Genomic DNA, 25,895 nt, shown 5'->3' on the forward strand with positions numbered 1-25,895 from the left:
AGACTGCATCCAATTTGTTGAGTAGAGTGTTGGAGGCGATTTTGTAAATGACACCGCCGAAGTCGAGGATCGGTAGGATGGTCAGTTTTACGACAGTATGTTTGGCAGCGTGAGTGAAGGAAGCTTTGTTGCGAAATAGGAAGCAGATTCTAGATTTAATTTTGGATTGGAGATGTTTAATATGAGTCTGGAAGGAGAGTTTACAGTCTAATCAGACACCTAGGTTTTTGTAGTTGTCCACATATTCTAAGTCAGAACCGTCCAGAGGAGAGGTCGACCGATTATGATTTTTCAACCAAAAAGCCGATACCGATTAATCGGCCGATTTAAAAATATATTTTTAAAAATTGTATTTTTAATAATGACAATTACAACAATACTGAATTAACACTTATTTGAACTTAATATAATACGTCAATAAAATCAATTTAGCCTCAAGTAGAGAATGAAACATGTTCAATTTGGTTTAAATAATGCAAAAACAAAGTGTTGGAGAAGAATGTAAAAGTGCAATATGTGCTATGTAAGAAAGCTAACGTTTCAGGTCCTTGTTCAGAACATGGTCCTTCTGTGGCTCAGTTGGTAGAGCATGGCGCTTGTAACGCCAGGGTAGTGGGTTCGATTCCCGGGACCACCCATACGTAGAATGTATGCACACATGACTGTAAGTCGCTTTGGATAAAAGCGTCAGCTAAATGGCATATTATTATTATTATTATTATTAACATGAGAACATATGAAAGCTGGTGGTTCCTTTTAACCTGAGTCTTCAATATTCACAGGTAAGAAGTTTTAGGTTGTAGTTATTATAGGACTATTTCCCTCTATACCATTTGTATTTGATAGAGGAATTTCTAAATTCCTTATTATTTTACAGCCAAAACCAAATTCACACTCTTATCTAATTCATGATAAGTTGTAAGTTTATCATTTGCATGAATTAACAAGAGACCAGTCTTAAAAACAAGTTCAGCATTTATTCTTGATGAGTACTCCCCACATACACATATTTCCACAGGTTATAAACTGCAAATGACATCATCAGTTTCCCACCCTCTCCGATTCTCACAAGAGCCCATTGTTTTTAGGTCTGGACTCTCCCTCTACTCCCCCCATAAAACTACATTCCAAACTGTCTAAAATATATACTTTTCTCCACTAATGGAACACCACCCAAACAATTCTTATCTGTCTGAAAAGCTATAGCATCACTCCCCTTAAACTTCCCAAGAGGCACAGACAATTAATTCGTTCTGCTTACATTTTCAGTAACAGCTTAACCAAAAACTCATACTTTTCATATCATAACATAATAGTATTAGAATAAATGGTTATAATCAATAATGTATACATAATTAATCATTTCAACTATAATTTCCTCTAACAGTATTTCATTAACTTTTGACTATTGAATGTTCTTATAGGCACTTTAGTATTGCCAGTGTAACAGTATAGCTTCCGTCCCTCTCCTCGCTCCTCCCTGGGCTCGAACCAGCAACACAACGACAACAGCCACCACAGTGAAGCAGCGTTACCCATGCGGAGCAAGGGAAACAACCACCCCAAAGCTCAGAGTGAGTGAAGTTTGAAACGCTATTAGTGCCACTAACTAGCCAGCCATTTCACTTCGGTTACACCAGCCTCATCTCGGGAGTTGATAGGTTTGAAGTCATAAACAGCGCAATGCTTGACGCACAAGGAAGAGCTGCTGGCAAAATGCACGAAAGTGCTGTTTGAATGAATGTTTACTCACCTGCTTCTGCCTACCACCGCTCAGTCAGATACTTAGATACTTGTAAGCTTGTATGCTTTGTTCAGATTATATGCAACACAGGACACACTAGATAATATCTAGTAATATCATCAACCATGTGTAGTTAACTAGTGATTATGGTTGATTGTTTTTTATAAGATAAGTTTAATGCTAGCTAGCAACTTACCTTGGCTTAATGTATTTGCGTAACACTCCTTGTGTAGTGCAATGAGAGAGAGAGAGAGAGAGAGGCAGGTCGTTATTGCGTTGGACAAGTTAACTGTAAGGTTGCAAGTTTGGATCACCCGAGCTGACAAGGTGAAAAACTGTCTTTCTGCCCCTGAACGAGGCAGTTAACCCACCGTTCCTAGGCCGTCATTGAAAATAAGAATGTGTTGTGAACTGACTTGCCTAGTTAAATAAAGATTAAATAAAGGTGTAAAAATAAGTGTAAAAAAACAACAACTTGAAATCGGCCCTAATTAATCAGCCATTCCGATTAATCGGTCGACCTCTAGTCCAGAGTAGTGATGCTGGACGGACGGGCAGGTGCGATCGGTTGAAGAGCATGCATTTAGTTTTACTTGCATTTAAGAGCAGTTGGATGCCACGGAAGGACAGTTGTATAGCGTTGAAGCTCGCCTGGAGGTTAGTTAACACAGTGTCCAAAGAAGGGCCAGAGGTATACAGAATGGTGTCGTCTGAATAGAGGTGGATCAAAGACTCACCAGCAGCAAGAGCAACATCATTGATGTATACAGAGAAAAGAGTCGGCCCTAGAATTGAACCCTGTGGCACCCCTATAGAGACTGCCAGAGATCTGGAATGCAGGCTCACCGATTTGACACACTGAACTCTATCTGAGAAGTAGTTAGTGAACCAGGCAAGGCAATCATTTGAGAAACCAAGGCTGTTGAGTCTGCTAATAAGAATGTTGTGATTGACAGAGCCGAAAGCCTTAGCCAGGTCGATACGGCTGCACAGTAATGTCTCTTATCGATGGCGGTTATGATATCGTTTAGGACATTGAGTGTGGCAGGGGTACACCCAATCTGAAACTAGATTGCGTAGCGGAGAAGGTACGGTGGGATTCGAAATGGTCGGTAATCTGTTTGTTAACTTGGCTATCAAAGACCTTAGAAAGGCATTGTAGAATAGATATAGGTCTCTAGCAGTTTGGGACTAGAGTGTCTCCCCTTTGAAGAGGGGGATGACCTTGGCAAACTTCCAATCTATGGGAATCTCAGACGATACGAGAGGTTGATATGAGAGGTTGAACAGGCTAGTAATAGGGGTTGCAACAATTTCGGAAGATAATTTTAGAAATTGAGGGTCCATATTGTCTAGCCCGGATGATTTGTAGGGGTCCAGATTTTGCATCTCTTTCAGAACATCAGCTATCTGGATTTGGGTGAAGGAGAAGTGGGGGAGGCATGGGCGAGTTGCTGTGGGGGGTGGAGGGCTGTTGATAGCCAGGTGGAAAGCATGGCTAGCCGTAGAAAAATGCTTCTTGAAATTCTCAATCATAATGGGTTCATTGGTGGTGACAGTGTTTCCTAGCCTCAGTGCAGTGGGCAGCTGAGAGGAGGTGCTCTTATTCTCCATGGACTTTACAGTGTCCCAGAACCTTTTTGAGTTTGTGCTACAGGATGCAAATTTATGCTTGAAAAAGCTAGCCTTAGATTTCCTAACTTAACTGCCTGTGTATAATTGTTCCTAACTTCCCTGAAAAGTTGCATATCACGGGGGCTGTTCGATGCTAATGCAGAACGCCACAGGATGTTTTTGTGCTGGTCAAGGGCAGTCAGGTCTGGAGAGAACCAAGGGCTATATCTGTTCCTGGTTCAATTATTTTTGAATGGGGCATGCTTATTTAAGATGGTGAGGAAGGCACTTTAAAAAAATAACCAGGCATGATGAGATCCATATCCTTCCAGAATACCCCGGCCAGGTCAATTAGAAAGGCCTGCTTGCTGAAGTGTTTCAGGGAGTGTTTGACAGTGATGAGGGGTGGTCGTTTGACCGCAGACCCATTACAGATGCAGGCAATGATCACTGAGATCTTGGTTGAAAACAGCAGAGGTGTATTTAGATGGCAAGTTGGTTAGGATGATATCTATGAGGGTGCCCGTGTTTACAGATTTGAGGTTGTACCTGGTCGGTTCATTGATAATTTTTGTGAGATTGAGGGCATCAAGCTTAGATTGTAGGATTGCCGGGGTGTTAAGCATGTCACAGTTTAGGTCACCTCGCAGAATGAGCTCCAAAGATAGATGCGGGGCAATCAATTCACATATGGTGTCCAGGGCACAGCTGGGGGCAGAGGGTGGTCTATAGCAAGCGGCAACGGTGAGAGACTGGTTTCTGGAAAGGTGGATTTTTAAAAGTGGAAGCTTGAATTGTTTGGGTACAGACCTGGCTAGTAAGACAGAACTCTGCAGGCTCTCTGCAGTAGATTGAAACATCGGCCCCTTTGGCAGTTCTATCTTGTCGATAATGTTATAGTTAGGGATGGAAATTTCAGGGTTTTTGGTGGTCTTCCTAAACCACGATTCACACACGGCTAGGACATCCGATTCACACACGGCTAGGACCTCCGTTGGCAGAGTGTGCTAAAGTAGTGAATAGGAGGCTTCTAATGTTAACATGTTTGAAAGCAAGGCTTTTACGTTTACAGAAATCAACAAATGAGAGCACCTGGGGAGTAGGGGTGGAGCTAGGCACTGCAGGACCTGGATTAACCTCTACATCACTAGAGAAGCAGAGGAGGAGTAGGATAAGTGTACGGCTAAAGGCTTTCAGGACTGGTCGTTTAGTGCTTTCAGAGCAGAGAGTAAAAGGAGCAGGTTTCTGGGCGTAATAGAATAGATTCAAGGCATAATGTACAGACCGAGGTATGGTAGGATGTGAGTACATTGGAGGTAAACCTAGGCATTGAGTAACGATGAGAGATATATAGTCTCTAGAGAGGTTTAAACCAGGTGATGTCACCACATATGTGGGACAAAATTTTGAGAAATAAACTTGGGTTTATGGAAAATGTCTGGGATATTTTATTTCAGGTCATGAAACATGCAATGCTTTTACATGTTGCATTTATATTTTTGTTCAGCAGTTATACTGCATCTAACGTCAATCTAATGACATCACAATGATGACAAAAGTTTTCCTTCTAATTATTTGTTTCCTTCTGAAATGTCATCATGTTTCCAAGCCACTATAATCCACTTTAGACAATCTTCATTAGTTTCAATTGGAATTAAGTACAACGTTTAATCGGGCACCAGTGCTCAAGAGAATCTTCCTAAACAATGTGGCGCAACATGCAACCCATGTTTGTTTTTTAAATAACAAATTATATCCATTTTTAAAATGGAAACCTGGGAAGAATTCATGCAGAGGGTGCTGCAGCATCACCTGAAAAATCTGAATACTTGTTTTTTTGTATTCAGTGTATCAAAAGTTAGAACACACCTCATTCCATGTTTTTTAGTTGTTTTTTACTATATTGTAGAATAATAGTGAAGACATCAAAACTATGAAATAACACATATGGAATAATGTAGTTACCAAAAAAGTGTTCCCATCTTTGCCTTGACAGCTTTGCACACTCTTGGAATTCTCTCAACAAGCTTCATGAGGTAGTCATCTGGGATGAATTTCAATTAACAGGTGTGCCTTGTCCAAAAATTGATTGGTGGAATTTCTTTCCTTCTTAATGTGTTAAAGGCGATCAGTTGTGTTGTGACAAGGTAGAGGTGGTATACATAAGGTAACCCTATTTGGTGAAAGACCAAGTACATATTGTGGCAAGAACAGCTCAAATAAGCCAAGAGAAATAACAGTCGATCATTACTTTTAAGACATGAAGGTCAGTCAATGCAGACAATTCATAACTATGAACGTTTCTTCAAGTACAGTCGCAAAAGCCATCAAGCGCTACGATGAAACTGGCTCTCATGAGGACTGCCACAGGAAAGGAAGACTGAGAATTTCATCTGCTGCAAAGGATAAGTTCATTAGAGTTTGCCACCCAAATAAGTGCTTCACAGAGTTCAAGTAACAGACATCTCAACATCAACTGTTCAGAGGAGACTTTGTGAATCAGGCCTTCATGTCAAGTTGCTGCAAAGAAACCACTACTAAAGGACACCAATTAGAAGAGACTTGCTTGGGGCAAGAAACAATAGCAATGGACATTAGACGGGTGAAAATCTGTCCTTTGGTCTGATGAGTCCAAATTTTAGATTTTTGGTTCCAACCGCCATGTCTTTGTCATACCCATTGTGAATCACTAACCCAAGCGGCAGATCAGACAGTGAGGAGACAGACAGAATGTTCTGGTGCTCACCTTTCTTAGAGGGTTTTATTTGCAATATTAACAGGTGCAGGACTAATTAGCCTATAAACTATGTACAGAAAACAAAAAACGGGGCATTGACAAAGACTTAAATAAATCAGTATAGACTGTTCGGGCAGCTGCTCTTTGCCAAAACTCTACTCTAGCCAACCTGTTACCTGCCCAGCCTACACTTTGATTATTCCTGTCAACCAATACATGTTCCTCGATGACTCGTAGACTAATTTACCTCATGCGTAATGCACACCAGCACGGCGGGAACAGATAGCGCGGCGCTTCAGACAAACACAGAGAAAGATTCAATCACATGATTATACTCGACCAATACTTTGATCGTTATTCTAATAATATATATATATTCACATTGCTAGAGCATGTACGTTTAAATAGGCAGATTTATACATGGTAGATACATTGTTTTAATAACTAGTGTGCAACAAACACTCGACTTTGGCGCCTTATGTCAAGGTATTGTTGGCAAATGGAATGCGCTACTCAATCCAACATTCGCTTTTTGGTTTCAGGATTCTTGACTTTACTTTGAAGAGATACAATAAAGATTCTTAATTCAAACAATCATTTGTTTCAGTGTCATTGTCTACAAGTCAAGGACATTCGCTCAATGACACGCAGAGTAGGTGAACGGTCTCCGCATGTGTGGTTCCCACCGTGAAGCATGGAGGGGTGATGGGGTGGGGGTGCTTTGCGGGTGACACTGATTTATTTAGAATCCAAGGCACACTTAACGAGCATGGCTACCACAGCATTCTGCAGCGATACACCATCCAATCCGATGGGACTATCATTTATTTTTCAACAGGACAATAACCCAACGCACTTCAATGCTGTGTAAGGTCTATTTGATCAAAAAGGAGAGTGGTGGAGTGCTGCATCAGATGACCTGGCTTCCACAATCCCCCGACCTCAACCCAATTGACATGGTTTTGGATGAGTTGGACCACAGAGTGAAGGAAAAGCAGCCAACAAGTACTCAGCATATGTGGGAACTCCTTCAAGACGATTGGAAAAGCATTCCAGATGAAGCTGGTACTTATTCCATATTGGTCTGGCCAAACGGCTGGAACGATGAATCATGTGGAGAGAGCTATCCCTCCGTGTGCTCCATAAGAACCTGTTTAATCCTTCAAACTGTCAATTGAAACCAAAAATGCTACTCTGGTGTCAGCATCCTAACTGCAAATGTTTCATGTTATAGTGAATTACTTTGAAGGTATTTGTTGCTGTAAATTACATTTGACTTGTGTAGTTATTGTAGCTTGTTGTCAATAAAACGGGTGTATGTATTTAATCTCATGAGTGGTTATTAAACATTGCTTCACTTTGTTTCTTGAAGATGCAGTCTGGGTGTCTGTTCAGTGGGCATTTAAATTCTTTGATATTGTTGATCCATTGTTTCTTGAAGAATAGAATTATCTTAGGACCTAAAGTTGTCTGACTCCACAAACATTAACGTAAATGAACAGTGTAAGTAGCTTTAAAATAAGTAGAAAATGATCATATGTTGAGTTTGCTGAAATTTACCACGTTTAAATATTTATGAACATGAGCTTCAGCAGACCTAAACAAGTTCCACAAATGGAATGTTTCTCTGAATGAGGGGGGGGGAGGGTCAAAAGTAAGTCAGTATCTGGTGTGGCCACCAGCTGCATTAAGTACTACAGTGCATCTCCTCATGGACTGCACCAGATTTGTTAGTTCTTGCTGCAAGATGTTACCCCCACTCTTGCACAATGGCTCCTGCAAGTTCCCGGACAATTCTGGGGGGAAATGGCACTTTACCCTCAGATCCAACAGGACCCAGACGTGCTCAATGGGATTGAGGTCCTGGCTCTTCACTGGCCATGTCTGAACACTGGCATTCCTGTCTTGCAGGAAATCACACACAGAACGAGCAGTATGGCTGGTGGCGTTGTCATGTCAGGATGAACCTGCAGGAAGGGTACCACATGGATGTCTTCCCTGTACTGTACAGCATTGAGATTGCCTGCTATGGCAACCACAGTCCAATGCTGTGACACACCTCACCAGACTAAGACTGACCCTCAACCTCCCAATTATCACGCTCCAGGGTACAGGCCTCGTAACACTTAGGCGATAAATGCGACTCTGACCATGACATCACCTCTGAGACATCTTTTTCTTTTTTTTTTTTTTTTTTGCCATTCCTTTCTGGTCCAGCGAGGGTGGGTTTGTGCCCGTAGGTGACGTTGCCGGTGATGTCTGAGGACCTGTCTACAAGACCTGTCCAGCGCCTCTCAGCCTATTGCGGACAGTCTGAGCACTGATGGAGGGATTGTGCCTTCCTTGTGTAGCTTGGGCAGTTGCCATCCTGTCCCGCAGGTGTTACCCGTGGGCTGCCACTGCAAGGACGATCAGCTGTCGGTCCTGTCTCCGTAATGCCTCCTTGCAGCATGCCTAAGGCATGTTCATGCAGATGAGTAGGGACCCTGGGCTTCTTGTCTTTCAGAGTCAAAAGCCTCTTTAGTGTGCAATTTCCTGACTGCCCTTACTTGCCTGTAAGCTGTTAATGTCCAAATGACCTTTCCACAGGTGCATGTTCATTAAGTCATTAACAAGCGCCGGGAAAGTGTTTAAACCTTTTACAATGAAGATCTGATGTTAATTTGTAAATTTCAATTTTCTTCAAAAGACATGGTCCTTGTAAAAGGGATGTATTTTTTTGGTGAGTTTATTACTCCGCAAACTGTGTAGCTTTAAAAGTAGAACATTTCACGTGGATGTCAGCGTGCTGTCTGAATATTAGTGTTACATTTCCTTACCTCAGCCGTTCCCTGTAGACTATGTAGTGAGGCAGCTGTTTGGTGGTTCGAATCCCAGAATGTAGCTTTGCGTTTCCACACTCGCTGTCTAAAGACGTGTGTACGTACAAGATGTATTTATTAAAGCCAACTGGTTTCAATTGTTCTGCCTGCGGATATGGAACATGGACCTGTTCATCGGACATGCTGTTTTCGTCTCTCTCGACCTCAATGCTCGGCTATGAAAAGCCAACTGACGTTTACTCCTGATGTGCTGACCTGTTGCACCCTCTACAACCACTGTGATTATTATTTGACCGTGCTGGTCAACTATGAACGTTTCAACAACTTGAACGATCTGGCCTTAATGGCAATGTACTCTAATCTCCACCCAGCCAGAGAGGTTCCACCCTCAGAGCATGGTTCCTCTCCAGCTAGTTCAGCGGAGGCTGCTTAGGGGAGGATGGTTCATGTCTGGAATGGTATCAAACACTTGATTAACTTATTATTATTGCAACAACACTATTACACATCAATACAGGGACATGTCTGTGAATACAATGGGGGAAAAATGAAATAACCTTTTGTGCCAGATATCATTTACAGGGTAAATGGGGAAAAATATTTTAATGTGTTTCTTAAACTTTTGGGATAACATGACAAGGTAGTCTCTTTTGACCATAGCATGGTTTGGTCAGTTCCATAGCAATATGTTGAATTATAATCACCCAAAATGACTTCATTGTCAATCACTTCCACTTATTGTTGCATTTTTTAATCCAAAATATTCAAGTCATTCATTTGTTAACTTGGAAAAAGAGAACGTAATCACCCAAAATGACTTAACTCAGTGTTAAAAAATAGATTTTTGTCATAGTAAAGGAAGTTGAATTTCTTTGCAAACCATGTATTTTCTCTGAGTAATATTAACCTGAGATTTATCGAGGAACTCATCAAACGTCAAAAACTCCCCAGTGTTGTCTACCAAATCACGTGAAAAATGAATACCCTTGTCAAACCAAAGGCCTTTGAAAATGGAATTCCTATTAATTTGATTAACTCTTATTCCAAGTCAATGTTTTGTTGGGGGAAAAATTATGCTTGAATATAATTTTCTAGAAAAATAACATTTGCTGGTGAAACTCAGACAATTTCACAGGTAATTATAAGAATGAAATCATATTTCATTAGGATTTCAAGTCCAAGTTGATTAAACTGACTGTTAGGGATATGATACCACATAGAGCTAGGATTAGATAGACAATTTCAACCAGTTAATTCTAAAAGCACCCACTAACGACTCAAAATCAACAGCCTGTAAACCTCCACGATCGTAGTCTTTCCCTAATTGTGATTTCTGAATATAATGCATTTTATTCCTCCAAACAATTGACATTTTTGTGTTACTCGAAGAAAGAAAAAGGGACTGACTTGGGTAAATGATTCTAAATAAACCATCTGACTTAATGAAGCTCTCATGGAATGAGTCCTATTATCGATGTTTAAAGATTCTCTATCTGGAATGTTTCTAGTGATAACAATTCCTAAATATTTAACTTCCTTTTAACCAGGTATGGTCACAGCAATAAATTGGCCTGAGATCACATTTGTTAAGTTTAATCAAAATGGTGCCGGAGCAGAAGGCATACGTTTTACGTGCCCCCAACAGATTGTGTTTTTCGTTCGTTTATCTGCATTGTTTGTAACTTTAATAAAAAAATGTAAACAATTTTTGAATGTAATGTTGTCCAAAAATTCTTATGACCGAAAATAAGTTATTGACTTCAGGACTGCGATTACTCACCATGGACTCGCAGAATCTTTTTTCTTCTTCCACTACTCTGACGAGCCCAAGGCGGAGGATGTACGGCTCCCTCGGGAACAGGCCACGACCCCAGTGATCTGTGTGAAGAGGCGGAGAAAGAGAGGCTGGAGGGCGGGCTGCCTTCTGAGGAGTAGGGGGCGATTGAATAAACCCCCACTCTCCTCAATTCTGCTCGCAAACATGCAACCTTTGGACAATAAAATGGACAAGTTTTTGGGAGGATTAAACTACCAACGGGACATTAAAAACTGTAACATCTTAAGCTTCACAGAGTCGTGGCTGAACAACGACAATATCAACATACAACATAGCTGGCTGGTTGTACAATGTACTGGCAGGATAGAACAGCGGCATCTGGAAAGACAAGGGGCGGCGGTCTAATGTATTTTTGTAAACAACAGCTGGTGCACAATATCTAAGGAAGTCTCGAGCCATTGCTCGCCTAAGGTAGAGTTTCTCATGATAAGCTGCAGACCACATTACCTGCCGAGAGAGTTTTCATCTATATTCTTTGTAGCTGTTTTACATACCACCACAGTCAGAGGCTGGCACCAAGATAGGATTGAATGAGATGTATTCCACCTTAAGCAAGCAAGAAAATGCTCATCCAGAGGCTGCGCTCCTAGTAGCCGGGGACTTTAATGCAGGGAAACTTAAATCAGTTTTACCTCGTTTCTGTCAACATGTTACGGAGCCACTCCTTAGTTGCCCTGGCTGTGTGTGTCGGGTCGTTGTCATGCTGGAAGACCCAGCCCCTTACTGAATCCCTTACTAAGAGAAGGAGGTTGTTGGCCAAGATCTCGCGATACATAGCCCCATCCATCCTCCCCTCAATCCGGTGCAGTCGTCATGTCCCCTTTTCAGAAAAGCATCCCCAAAGAATGATGTTTCCACCTCCATGCTTCACGGTTGGGGTGGTGTTCTTGGGGTTGTACTCATCCTTCTTCTTCCTCTAAACACGGCGAGTGGAGTTTGGACCAAAAAGCTCTATTTTTGTCTCATCAGACCACATTACCTTCTCCCATTCCTCCTCTAGATCATCCAGATGGTCATTGGCAAACTTCAGACGGGCCTGGACATGCGCTGGCTTGAGCAGGAGGACCTTGCGTGCGCTGCAGGATTTTAATCCATGACGGCGTAGTGTGTTACTAATGGTTTTCTTTGAGACTGTGGTCCCAGCTCTCTTCAGGTCATTGACCAGGTCCTGCCGTGTAGTTCTGGGCTGATCCCTCACCTTCCTCATGATCATTGATGCCCCAGACCGAGGGTGATTGACCGTCATCTTGAACTTCTTCCATTTTCTAATAATTGCGCCAACAGTTGTTGCCTTCTCACCAAGCTGCTTGCCTATTGTCCTGTAGGCCATCCCAGCCTTGTGCAGGTCTACAATTATCCCTGATGTCCTTACACAGCTCTCTGGTCTTGGCCATTTTGGAGAGGTTGGAGTCTGTTTGAGTGTGTGGACAGGTGTCTTTTATACAGGTAACGAGTTCAAACCGGTGCAGTTAATACAGGTCATGAGTGGAGAACAGGAGAGCTTCTTAAAGAAAAACGAACGGGTCTGTGAGAGCCGGAATTCTTACTGGTTTGGTAGGTGATCAAATACTTATGCAAATTAATTACTTAAAAATCATACAATGTGATTTTCTGGATTTTTGTTTTCGATTCCGTCTCTCACAGTTGAAGTGTACCTATGATAAAAATGACAGACCTCTACATGCTTTGTAAGTAGAAAACACTGCCGATTTTGCAGGTTATCAAATACTTGTTCTCTCCACTGTACATATGAGATTAGTAATGTAGGGTATGTAAACATTAAGTAGCATTGTTTAAAGTAGCTAGTGATATATTTTTTACATCAATTTCCATTATACCTTCCAAAAGTGTTGAAGTACATATCTCCCTTCTAACACTGCACCAAATTCTAATCACTCCTTCGATATAGCAATGGACGCTAATGGACGATCGAATCCCATTGTGACGCAGTGGGGGACAGTATTTGGCATGACAGGCCCCCATTGAATGTATTAGTCTCTCACTCATATAGCAAAATGTTTACAATTACTGGAAATTGGCTTTAAAACCGCAAAAATTTCTCTACAACTTATGGCAAAATGATGACACAATATGGCAGTCCCCGCACCACAATGTTCATTCCGTTGGGCATGCACAAATAGGTTGTTGATTGCGCTCACAGAAAAAAGTGTGTAACTTTCCCTTAATCAGATTCTAGTTTCCAAATAATTCATTTAGTGCAACGATTTCATTAATGTATCAGTTTTGATTCCACAAGAGCCAAGCTGATTCAAATTGTTCAGCACCGCATGACGTTTCACAGTTCAGCACCAGGATGTGGATAGCACACATGACATCATTGCCATTACATCATGCTTGGTTTTGCAGGGGTCCTCCAATGTGCAAAGAAAACTACCCAAATTAATTTCCCAAAGGGAATCTGGTACATATGTTTGTGTGAAGTAACAATTTGTTCATTCATTCTCAAAGGGTATATGGTAACAAGGCTTGTTGATGCTCATATACACATGCTCTGCTAAGACCCGCTCAAGCCAGTGTCAAAAAGCCTCAAATTTTTCCAAAGGAAAATTCTATCATCTCAAAGCTACTGGTCGATGTTTGGAAAAAAATACAGGAGCAGGGTAGGAATGAGCTTAACTTATTCCTGCAGGGGATATCCAGGGATATAGAAGCATCAAAATATCAGCTGCACTTCAACTGTATTTTTGCTGTAAACCAAAACAGTGATAGCATTGACAGAACAGCATAAACAGATCTGGGAGTGTGGCTTTCAGTTAGTTCTTTTTGGCAACCCATCCCATGAGAGTGAGTGTCGCGTCAGTTCATCTGTTCTGTTATATTTAATCAAATCTGACTAACCCAGTGCACTGCTTGCTATTAATTCTATCTGATTGTATTTGCGTGTTTAGGTCAAAATACAAATAAGGTCCCCATTTGGAACACTGACAAGTAAAGAGCATACATATATATAGTAGCAGTCAAAAGTTTGGACACACCTACTCATTCCAGGGTTTTTCTTTATTCTTTACTATTTTCTACATTGTAGAATAATAATGACGACATCAAAACTATGACATAACACATATGGAATCATGTAGTAACCAAAGAAGATGTTTTAAATCAAATCAAAATATTTTTATATTTGAGATTCTTCAAAGTAGCCACCCTTTGCCTTGACAGCTTTGCACGCTCTTGGCATTCTCATATCCAGATTCATGATGTAGTCACCTGGAATGCAATTCAGTTAACAGGTGTGCCTTGTTAAAACTGAATTTGTTGAATTTCATTCCTTCTTAATGTGTTGAGCCAGTCAGTTGTGTTGTGGCAAGGTAGGGGTGGTATACAGAAGATAGCCCTATTTGGTAAAATACCATTTATTTGACAAGAACAGCTCAAATAAGCAAAGAGAAATGACAATTGCTTTAAGACATGAAGGTCAGTCAATGCGGAACATTTCAAGAACTTTGAAAGTTTCTTCAATTTCAGTCGCAAAAACCATCAAGCGCTATGATGAAACTGGCTCTCCCGAGGACCGCCACAGGAAAGGAAGACCCAGAGTTACCTCTGCTGCAGAGGATAAGTTCATTAGAGTTACCAGCCTCAGAAATTGCAGCCCAAATAAATGCTTCAGAGTTGAAGTAACAGACACATCTCAACATCAACTGTTCAGAGGAGACTGTGTGAATCAGGCCTTCATGTCAAACTGCTGCAAAGAAACCACTCCTAAAGGACACCGATAAGAACAAGAGACTTTCTTGGGCCAAGAAACACGAGCAATGGACATTAGACCGGTGGCAATCTGTCCTTTGGTCTGATTAGTGTGTCTTTGTGAGATGCAGAGTAGGTGAACGAATGATCTCCGCATGTGTGGTTCCCACCGTGAAGCATGGAGTAGGAGGTGTGATGGTGCTTTGCTGGTAACACTGTCTGTGTTTTATTTAGAATTCAAGGCACGCTTAACCAGCATGGCTACCACAACATTCTGCAGCGATACACCATCCCATCTGGTTTGCGCTTAGTGGGACTATCATTTGTTTTTCAACAGGACAACGACCCAACATACCTCCAGGCTGTTTGACCAATAAGGTAGAGTGATGTAGTGCTGCATCAGATCGCCCTGGCCCCCACAATCACCCAACCTCAAACCAATTGAGATGGTTTGGGATGAGTTGGACCGTAGAGTTAAGGAAAAGCAGCAAACAAGTGCTCAACATATGTGGGAATTCCTTTAAGAATGTTGGAAAAACATACCAGGTGAAGCTGGTTGAGAGAAGGCCAAGAGTGTACAAAGCTGTCATCAAGTTTAAAGGTGGCTACTTTGAAGAATCTAACATATATTTGGTTTCGTGTAACACTTTTTTTGGTTACCTCATGATTCCATATGTGTTATTTCACAGTTTTAAGGTCTTCACTATTATTCTACAAAGAAAATAAAGAAAAAGCCTTGAATGAGTAGGTGTGTCCAATATATATATATGTTAACTTTTTATAGATTTGTTACATTTTCACAAAAGTTGTGCTATAATAGTGGACCAATAGAGTGCCTGTAGCACAGGCAAAGATATTTTTCCAGCACCCCAATTGAAAATAACATTCATTAAAAGTACCCTGCACCAACAAACTTCTTCCCGTGGCTACACGTTTTGGTTTTTGCCCTAACACAACACAGCTGATTCAAATGATAAAAGCTTGATGATTAGTTGATTATTTGACCGGTTAAAGGATGAGAGAGGGAGGGGTCTGACTGGATGGGTCCTTAAAAAAGGAGAGCAGGAAGCAGTAGAACCCATCTCACAAACAGAGCGCTGACATGACCAGACTACAGGTGAGAGTTCAACATAGTCATCTAGTACTGTATCTGCTTTCATCCCAAATGGTAACCTATGTGGTGCACTACTTTTGACCAGGACCCATCGGGCATATGTGACCCTATTCAAATGTAGTGCGTTACATAGGGCAGGGGTCTCCAACAGGTTGTAGTAGTTGGCCAAACAATTCAGATTTTTTTTTTTTGTGTTCAACTGTCAAACAAATCTCAAGTATCAGACACTGCAAGTTACTAAATCAACGCTAATTGACGTTATCCCACCTCTGGTTAGTCAACTATTGGCTTAAAACGTCACATTTAAAACCATATCTGTCAATTAATTTCCAGCAATATTGCCTTGTCGCTCACTCCCTGTGTAGCCAGTTGATGCCTAGTGGGTTGCCAGATTCTTTCACAACTAAGTATTAACTGCAAGGTATACTTGTCAAAAGTATAGAAATTGTATCTATTGTTATTTGCAAACCTTGCCATGAAATGAGCAGCAATTGGCAATACAGAACCATCGCTAGACTGGCACATTCGACCACGCATTGCTTTCTCATGTGTTACTTTTCTTCCAGACATAAAATAAAGGGTATTCTGATGTGATTTAAGCACTGCCTTGGACTCAGAACATTACATTTGGTTCTCCATTACCAATTGTAATTGAGTGGCAAACCAGGAAATTGAACTGAGAACATTTATGAAAATGGCTGTAATTTGGGGTTTAAAATCACAGCTTTTTTTATAGGGCCCCTTTAGTTTATTACTCATTTTACTGTGTCTATTGCCAGAACGGTACACTGAAGAGTTGTAGGGCAGAGCAGAATGAGCCTATTTGAAAGAAGTCACTTGCGACGTGTGTATTAATAAAAGGTAGCTCATGCCAGGCAAGTTGCGTCTCCTGCTCTAGAAAAATGTACTTTACCAGCCAATTTCATCGGGGTTAGTTATCTAGGGTGCTGTTTTGGGGAGAACCCAAGAGCATAGACTTCTCCTTATTCCCGTGTGCCAGGCTAATCTACTCTGTGGTGGAAGAGATGATGCCTGGTATTCCTTAGCCCTTCATTAGTTGAATGTGTTAAGTGGACTTGCTGGGGTACTCGAGGAGAGGTTGGGGAAACACTGATGGCTTATCTCGTGTGTCTCTCAGGAGACTATCACCATGGCGATGTTGACCCTTCTACTGCTTCTCAGCGCTGCCTTTACACTGGGCGACAGAATGACTGCGCGCATAGCAAGTAAGTCAGCCTCACACTATACATCACGAGTGTCAAACGCATTCCACTGAGTCTCTTGCATCTGCAGTTGGCTTACCTTTCAATGAAGACCTAGACAACCAGGTGAGGGGAGTTCCTTACTAATTAGTGACCTAAATTGATCAATCGAGGGAGGAGCGAAAACCTGTAGACACTCTGTGCTCTGTGGAATGAGTTTGTGCTTTACATCATTGATTGTGTATGTTTTGTTGTAGTGTGGCATGACTGATCTCCAAATGTTATTTTTGATGCAAGGGTCAGTCTGGACTATCCTTTAAAGTCTGCTGCAATTTCGGAACCCTCCCTGTCTTCTCCTTTCAGATGATTTGGTGACATTTGCAGCAGACCAAAGAAACCCATGCCCCAGAGGCTGGTTCCAATTTAATTCACGCTGCTTCATGTTTGTCAAAACGGCAAGGACATGGCCCAATGCAGAGGTATAATGCTTGCTTTCTACAATTGAAGTCAACTTAGTATTTTGAGTTGAAGGTGCTTTGGCCTTAATATGCTGCAATTGCAATTTTCTATAGGCTTTACAATATTGTGTGGAGTTGGGCCCTAATTCTATATTTGAGAGTCCAGAAGACAAATTCTCAGACTGGACAACTGACTAATACTGGCTTTTCATTATTGTGTGTTTTGTCTTGGGCCTTGCTGCTAGCGACCATGTCCAACTGACCTGAGTTTACAATATTGTGACATGGGCCCTAATTCTATATTTGAGAGTCCAGAAGACAAATTCTCAGACTGGACAACTGACTAATACTTCCATTATGACATGTCTTTGTCTCTGTGTACTGCTTGACTGGACAACTGACTAATACTTCCATTATGACATGTCTTTGTCTCTGTGTACTGCTTGCTCTAGCGCCACTGTCAGTTACTTGGAGAAAAACTGAAGCCTGTGTACAACACTGTAAAGTACCTTGGCGCAAACCTGGCATCTGTGCACAGCTATGAAGAGTCCCAATTTGTACAGGCGGTGGTGTTGATCACGACTGGCAGTTTCCCTCTTACCTGGATTGGCGGATTTGATGCTGTTCAAGCAAAGGTGGAAAAGGTGACTTAAGACTAATAAAACCATGAGCTCGGAGTAGGTGTTAAGACACTGGTCAGACAACTCTGTGCCAGGAGTAATCAACTCGCCAGTTTCTCAGCTGGTAATGACCACAGTTTGAGGTACCGCAGAGGAAAGATTGACATTCGCAACTCGACTTCTACGTGGAATTTGGATATTACCATTATATCCACGCTCCCATTTTAATAACTGTAAATTGCTTTGGCACAGTAGGCATGAAGTTACTTGCCGACCTTTTAACCAATGTCATCTCTTTAAACTGATATTAATGTGATTCTAAGTATTTAGGCATGTGACCTATGCCTCGTGTGAAGTCATTGTCAAAAGCAAAATAAATACTGTTGGTTGTAGGTCTAGATTTGAGTTGAGCATCTCGAAATATCCAGAGCAATTGCCCCACATAATCCATTAGATGAACCAGATACTCCATTGGCCTCTAACGATGTGAAGAGTCTGCAATGTCGGGCAGATTTGAGGGACAGGCACAACTCTGAGAGAAATGTTTTTCTCAGTTTCTGGCATGTCATGTGTGCTACTTGTATCAGTACTCGTAACAACCTAAGCATTACAAAACGTATATTTGCTCAAATGAGCCATTATGTTTTTCGTTAATGAAATTCGACATCTTATTGACGGCCATACAAAAACGAGTTGCTTGGTGACCAGGAAAAACGCTACCCGCTTGAAGGCAGATTTTGGGTTTTGTTATCCTTCTCGCTTCGCCTCTTCCTCTTTGCTATGGCGCAGAAACAACTTACTAGCTGTCTTTTTCTATTTTGGGGATTTCTAGAAATGTGGTTGTAGTATCAACACTTGTGTATTTTTTTTTTTCACCCAACAGTTCCATTGTCAGTCTGCATGTTTTGGTAGTGGTGGCTTTTACTGTTTTGTTGGAGGAAAGCCCATGAGTGTTGTATTTTAGAAATTGTTCAGCAAGCACATGTAACATTTGATACTGAGATCTCACTACTTCCACACAGGACAGGCTATGGTTCTGGAGTGACGGCTCCAAATTTGATCACGAGAGCTGGGCTGAAGGGGAGCCGAATAACCACAATGGTCGCAGAGAGCCATGTATTCAGATCAACTTTGGAGGTACATTATCATTCATCAAATTAAACTTTTTTGAGTAAGTTTAAGAAATAAATGTGACCTACTTTTCTCTTTTCGTGTGTACATCGAGAGGTAATTTCTATTTCGTGTTTCCTCTTAAGCTGAAAACGGCTGGAACGATGAATCATGTGGAGAGAGCTATCCCTCCGTGTGCTCCATAAGAACCTGTTTAATCCTTCAAACTGTCAATTGAAACCAAAAATGCTACTCTGGTGTCAGCATCCTAACTGCAAATGTTTCATGTTATAGTGAATTACTTTGAAGGTATTTGTTGCTGTAAATTACATTTGACTTGTGTAGTTATTGTAGCTTGTTGTCAATAAAACGGGTGTATGTATTTAATCTCATGAGTGGTTATTAAACATTGCTTCACTTTGTTTCTTGAAGATGCAGTCTGGGTGTCTGTTCAGTGGGCATTTAAATTCTTTGATATTGTTGATCCATTGTTTCTTGAAGAATAGAATTATCTTAGGACCTAAAGTTGTCTGACTCCACAAACATTAACGTAAATGAACAGTGTAAGTAGCTTTAAAATAAGTAGAAAATGATCATATGTTGAGTTTGCTGAAATTTACCACGTTTAAATATTTATGAACATGAGCTTCAGCAGACCTAAACAAGTTCCACAAATGGAATGAATTTCTCTAGACCTAAACAAGTTCCACAAATGGAATGTTTCTCTGAATGAGGGGGGGGGGTCAAAAGTAAGTCAGTATCTGGTGTGGCCACCAGCTGCATTAAGTACTACAGTGCATCTCCTCATGGACTGCACCAGATTTGTTAGTTCTTGCTGCAAGATGTTACCCCCACTCTTGCACAATGGCTCCTGCAAGTTCCCGGACAATTCTGGGGGGAAATGGCACTTTACCCTCAGATCCAACAGGACCCAGACGTGCTCAATGGGATTGAGATCCTGGCTCTTCACTGGCCATGTCTGAACACTGGCATTCCTGTCTTGCAGGAAATCACACACAGAACGAGCAGTATGGCTGGTGGCGTTGTCATGCTGGAGGGTCATGTCAGGATGAACCTGCAGGAAGGGTACCACATGAATGTCTTCCCTGTACTGTACAGCATTGAGATTGCCTGCTATGGCAACTACAGTCCAATGCTGTGACACACCTCACCAGACTAAGACTGACCCTCAACCTCCCAATTATCAGGGTACAGGCCTCGTAACACTTAGGCGATAAATGCGACTCTGACCATCACCTCTGAGACATCGTCTTTTTTTTTTTTTTTTTTGCCATTCCTTTCTGGTCCAGCGAGGGTGGGTTTGTGCCCGTAGGTGACGTTGCCGGTGATGTCTGAGGACCTGTCTACAAGACCTGTCCAGCGCCTCTCAGCCTATTGCGGACAGTCTGAGCACTGATGGAGGGATTGTGCCTTCCTTGTGTAGCTTGGGCAGTTGCCATCCTGTCCCGCAGGTGTTACCCGTGGGCTGCCACTGCAAGGACGATCAGCTGTCGGTCCTGTCTCCGTAATGCCTCCTTGCAGCATGCCTAAGGCATGTTCATGCAGATGAGTAGGGACCCTGGGCTTCTTGTCTTTCAGAGTCAAAAGCCTCTTTAGTGTGCAATTTCCTGACTGCCCTTACTTGCCTGTAAGCTGTTAATGTCCAAATGACCTTTCCACAGGTGCATGTTCATTAAGTCATTAACAAGCGCCGGGAAAGTGTTTAAACCTTTTACAATGAAGATCTGATGTTAATTTGTAAATTTCCAATTTTCTTCAAAAGACATGGTCCTTGTAAAAGGGATGTATTTTTTTGGTGAGTTTATTACTCCGCAAACTGTGTAGCTTTAAAAGTAGAACATTTCACGTGGATGTCAGCGTGCTGTCTGAATATTAGTGTTACATTTCCTTACCTCAGCCGTTCCCTGTAGACTATGTAGTGAGGCAGCTGTTTGGTGGTTCGAATCCCAGAATGTAGCTTTGCGTTTCCACACTCGCTGTCTAAAGACGTGTGTACGTACAAGATGTATTTATTAAAGCCAACTGGTTTCAATTGTTCTGCCTGCGGATATGGAACATGGACCTGTTCATCGGACATGCTGTTTTCGTCTCTCTCGACCTCAATGCTCGGCTATGAAAAGCCAACTGACGTTTACTCCTGATGTGCTGACCTGTTGCACCCTCTACAACCACTGTGATTATTATTTGACCGTGCTGGTCAACTATGAACGTTTCAACAACTTGAACGATCTGGCCTTAATGGCAATGTACTCTAATCTCCACCCGGCACAGCCAAAAGAGGACTGGCCACCCCTCAGAGCATGGTTCCTCTCCAGCTAGTTCAGCGGAGGCTGCTTAGGGGAGGATGGTTCATGTCTGGAATGGTATCAAACACTTGATTAACTTATTATTGCAACAACACTATTACACATCAATACAGGGACATGTCTGTGAATACAATGGGGGAAAAATGAAATAACCTTTTGTGCCAGATATCATTTACAGGGTAAATGGGGAAAAATATTTTAATGTGTTTCTTAAACTTTTGGGATAACATGACAAGGTAGTCTCTTTTGACCATAGCATGGTTTGGTCAGTTCCATAGCAATATGTTGAATTATAATCACCCAAAATGACTTCATTGTCAATCACTTCCACTTATTGTTGCATTTTTTAATCCAAAATATTCAAGTCATTCATTTGTTAACTTGGAAAAAAGAGAACCTCAGTGTTAAGTCATAGTAAAGGAAGTTGAATTTCTTTGCAAACCATGTATTTTCTCTGAGTAATATTAACCTGAGATTTATCGAGGAACTCATCAAACGTCAAAAACTCCCCAGTGTTGTCTACCAAATCACGTGAAAAATGAATACCCTAATACAAACCCCAATACGAAATACAACATATAAACCCATGTCACACCCTGGCCTACCCAAACATATAACAAAAACACAAGATACAATGACCAAGGCGTGACAGAACCCCCCTAAGGTGCGGACTCCGGGACGCACCTCAAGAGCATAGGGAGGGTCCGGGTGGGCGTCTGTCCATGGTGGCGGTTCTGGCTCGGGACGTGGACCCCACTCCATAAATGTCCTAGGTCCTCCCCTTCGCGTCCTAGGATAATCCACCTTCTCCGCCGACCATGGCCTAATAGTCCTCACCCTGATCCCCACATAACTGAGGGGCAGCTCGGGACCGAGGGGCAGCTCGGGACCGAGGGGCAGCTCGGGACAGAGGGGCAGCTCGGGACAGAGGGGCAGCCCGGGACAGAGGGGCAGCCCGGGACAGAGGGGCAGCCCGGGACCGAAGCAGCCCGGTACTGAGGGGAAGCCTGGTACTGAGAGGGAGCCCAGTACAGAGAGGAAGCCTAGTACTGAGAGGAAGCTCAGTACTGAGAGGAAGCTCAGGCAGGTAGTAGGCTCCGGTAAATCCTGGCTGGCTGGTGGACCTGGATGATTCAGGTTGTCTGGCCGATCTAGAAGATCTTGGCAGACTGGCACTTCTGGCGGATCCTGGCAGACTGGCACTTCTGGCGGATCCTGGCAGACTGGTGGCGCTGGGCAGACAGGAGACTCCGGCAGCGCAGGAGAGGAGAAAGGCTCTGGCTGCGCTGAACAGGCGGGAGACTCCAACAGTGCAGGAGAGGAGAAAAGCTCTGGCTGCGCTGAACAGGCGATGCGCACTGGACGCGCTGGGCCGACTGGGAGCACTGGTGGCGCTGGACAGACAGGAGACTCCGGCAGCGCAGGAGAGGAGAAAGGCTCTGGCTGCGCTGAACAGGCTGGAGACTCCGATAGCACAGGAGGGGAGAAAAGCACTGGCTGTGCTGAACAGGCGATGCGCACTGGACGCGCTGGGCCGACTGGGAGCACTGGTAAACAAAGGGGGAGGCAGCGCAGGAGGAGAAAAGCACTGGCACAACGGTGTGTAGAGGTGGCTCTGGAGACTGTTTCCTGAAGCTCCTGGCCAGGGAGTATGCTCCTACCTGGCATAACTATTCTCCTTTTAGCCCCCCAATATTTTTTGGGGGTGACTCTCCGGTTTCCAACCGCGTCGCCGTGCTGCCTCCTCATACATGCGCCTTCCCGCTTTAGCTGCCTCTATTTCCTCCTTGGGATGGCGATATTCTCCCGGCTGCTCCCAGGGTCCTTTAATTCCTCCTCCCATGTCCAAATCTCCAAATGATGTAGTCTCTCCCATTGCAACTACCTATAGCAATGCTTTCCTTCTGGATTCCATACGTGTATAGCCCTCTTCGCATTGCTGTAGGGAATCCCAGGCGGGCTCCTGCACTTGCGCTGGAAGAATAATGGGGTACATGAAATAACTGAAAATACAAAAACAACAAACGAGTGAAACTAATACAGCCTATCTGGTGACTAACACTAAGACAGGTACAATCACCCACGAAATACAACGCGCACTCAAAAATACCAAAGGCCTTTGAAAATGGTAATTCCTATTAATTTGATTAACTCTTATTCCAAGTCAATGTTTTGTTGGGGGAAAAATTATGCTTGAATATAATTTTCTAGAAAAATAACATTTGCTGGTGAAACTCAGACAATTTCACAGGTAATTATAAGAATGAAATCATATTTCATTAGGATTTCAAGTCCAAGTTGATTAAACTGACTGTTAGGGATATGATACCACATAGAGCTAGGATTAGATAGACAATTTCAACCAGTTAATTCTAAAAGCACCCACTAACGACTCAAAATCAACAGCCTGTAAACCTCCACGATCGTAGTCTTTCCCTAATTGTGATTTCTGAATATAATGCATTTTATTCCTCCAAACAATTGACATTTTTGTGTTACTCGAAGAAAGAAAAAGGGACTGACTTGGGTAAATGATGTTTTGAGATCACATTTGTTAAGTTTGATCAAAATGGTGCCGGAGCAGAAGGCATACGTTTTACGTGCCCCCAACAGATTGTGTTTTTTGTTCGTTTATTGTTTGTAACTTTAATAAAAAAATGTAAACAATTTTTGAACGTAATGTTGTCCAAAAATTCTTATGACCGAAAATAAGTTATTGACTTCAGGACTGCGATTACTCACCATGGACTCGCAGAATCTTTTTTCTTCTTCCACTACTTTGACGAGCCCAAGGCGGAGGATGTACGGCTCCCTCGGGAACAGGCCACGACCCCAGTGATCTGTGTGAAGAGGCGGAGAAAGAGAGGCTGGAGGGCGGGCTGCCTTCTGAGGAGTAGGGGGCGATTGAATAAACCCCCACTCTCCTCAATTCTGCTCGCAAACATGCAACCTTTGGACAATAAAATGGACAAGTTATTGGGAGGATTAAACTACCAACGGGACATTAAAAACTGTAACATCTTAAGCTTCACAGAGTCGTGGCTGAACAACGACAATATCAACATACAACATAGCTGGCTGGTTGTACAATGTACTGGCAGGATAGAACAGCGGCATCTGGAAAGACAAGGGGCGGCGGTCTAATGTATTTTTGTAAACAACAGCTGGTGCACAATATCTAAGGAAGTCTCGAGCCATTGCTCGCCTAAGGTAGAGTTTCTCATGATAAGCTGCAGACCACATTACCTGCCGAGAGAGTTTTCATCTATATTCTTTGTAGCTGTTTTACATACCACCACAGTCAGAGGCTGGCACCAAGATAGGATTGAATGAGATGTATTCCACCTTAAGCAAGCAAGAAAATGCTCATCCAGAGGCTGCGCTCCTAGTAGCCGGGGACTTTAATGCAGGGATGGCACTTTACCCTCAGATCCAACAGGACCCAGACGTGCTCAATGGGATTGAGGTCCTGGCTCTTCACTGGCCATGTCTGAACACTGGCATTCCTGTCTTGCAGGAAATCACACACAGAACGAGCAGTATGGCTGGTGGCGTTGTCATGTCAGGATGAACCTGCAGGAAGGGTACCACATGGATGTCTTCCCTGTACTGTACAGCATTGAGATTGCCTGCTATGGCAACCACAGTCCAATGCTGTGACACACCTCACCAGACTAAGACTGACCCTCAACCTCCCAATTATCACGCTCCAGGGTACAGGCCTCGTAACACTTAGGCGATAAATGCGACTCTGACCATCACCTCTGAGACATCGTCTCTTTTTTTTTTTTTTTTGCCATTCCTTTCTGGTCCAGCGAGGGTGGGTTTGTGCCCGTAGGTGACGTTGCCGGTGATGTCTGAGGACCTGTCTACAAGACCTGTCCAGCGCCTCTCAGCCTATTGCGGACAGTCTGAGCACTGATGGAGGGATTGTGCCTTCCTTGTGTAGCTTGGGCAGTTGCCATCCTGTCCCGCAGGTGTTACCCGTGGGCTGCCACTGCAAGGACGATCAGCTGTCGGTCCTGTCTCCGTAATGCCTCCTTGCAGCATGCCTAAGGCACGTTCATGCAGATGAGTAGGGACCCTGGGCTTCTTGTCTTTCAGAGTCAGAAAAGCCTCTTTAGTGTGCAATTTCCTGACTGCCCTTACTTGCCTGTAAGCTGTTAATGTCCAAATGACCTTTCCACAGGTGCATGTTCATTAAGTCATTAACAAGCGCCGGGAAAGTGTTTAAACCTTTTACAATGAAGATCTGATGTTAATTTGTAAATTTCCAATTTTCTTCAAAAGACATGGTCCTTGTAAAAGGGATGTATTTTTTTGGTGAGTTTATTACTCCGCAAACTGTGTAGCTTTAAAAGTAGAACATTTCACGTGGATGTCAGCGTGCTGTCTGAATATTAGTGTTACATTTCCTTACCTCAGCCGTTCCCTGTAGACTATGTAGTGAGGCAGCTGTTTGGTGGTTCGAATCCCAGAATGTAGCTTTGCGTTTCCACACTCGCTGTCTAAAGACGTGTGTACGTACAAGATGTATTTATTAAAGCCAACTGGTTTCAATTGTTCTGCCTGCGGATATGGAACATGGACCTGTTCATCGGA

General features: G+C 42.7%; 1 protein-coding gene and 1 long non-coding RNA gene across 2 annotated transcripts; both read left to right on the plus strand.

The window, feature by feature from the left end:
* The first annotated feature begins 15,454 nt into the window (after positions 1–15,454).
* On the plus strand, positions 15,455–19,348 carry LOC118401697 (ladderlectin-like). Its single transcript, XM_052477037.1, has 6 exons — positions 15,455–15,579; positions 16,715–16,802; positions 17,142–17,257; positions 17,689–17,880; positions 18,879–18,993; positions 19,113–19,348. The coding sequence occupies exons 1-6, from the start codon at positions 15,565–15,567 to the stop codon at positions 19,202–19,204; spliced, it is 618 nt and encodes a 205-aa protein (XP_052332997.1). The 5' UTR covers positions 15,455–15,564; the 3' UTR covers positions 19,205–19,348.
* Positions 19,349–20,245: 897 nt separating this feature from the next.
* LOC127911042 (uncharacterized) lies at positions 20,246–25,895 on the plus strand. Its single transcript, XR_008077443.1, has 2 exons — positions 20,246–20,281; positions 25,132–25,895. It is a non-coding gene; the product is annotated as an uncharacterized LOC127911042 (long non-coding RNA).

Source organism: Oncorhynchus keta, chromosome 23, assembly GCF_023373465.1.
Source record: "Oncorhynchus keta strain PuntledgeMale-10-30-2019 chromosome 23, Oket_V2, whole genome shotgun sequence".
NCBI classification, from domain to species: domain Eukaryota; kingdom Metazoa; phylum Chordata; class Actinopteri; order Salmoniformes; family Salmonidae; genus Oncorhynchus; species Oncorhynchus keta.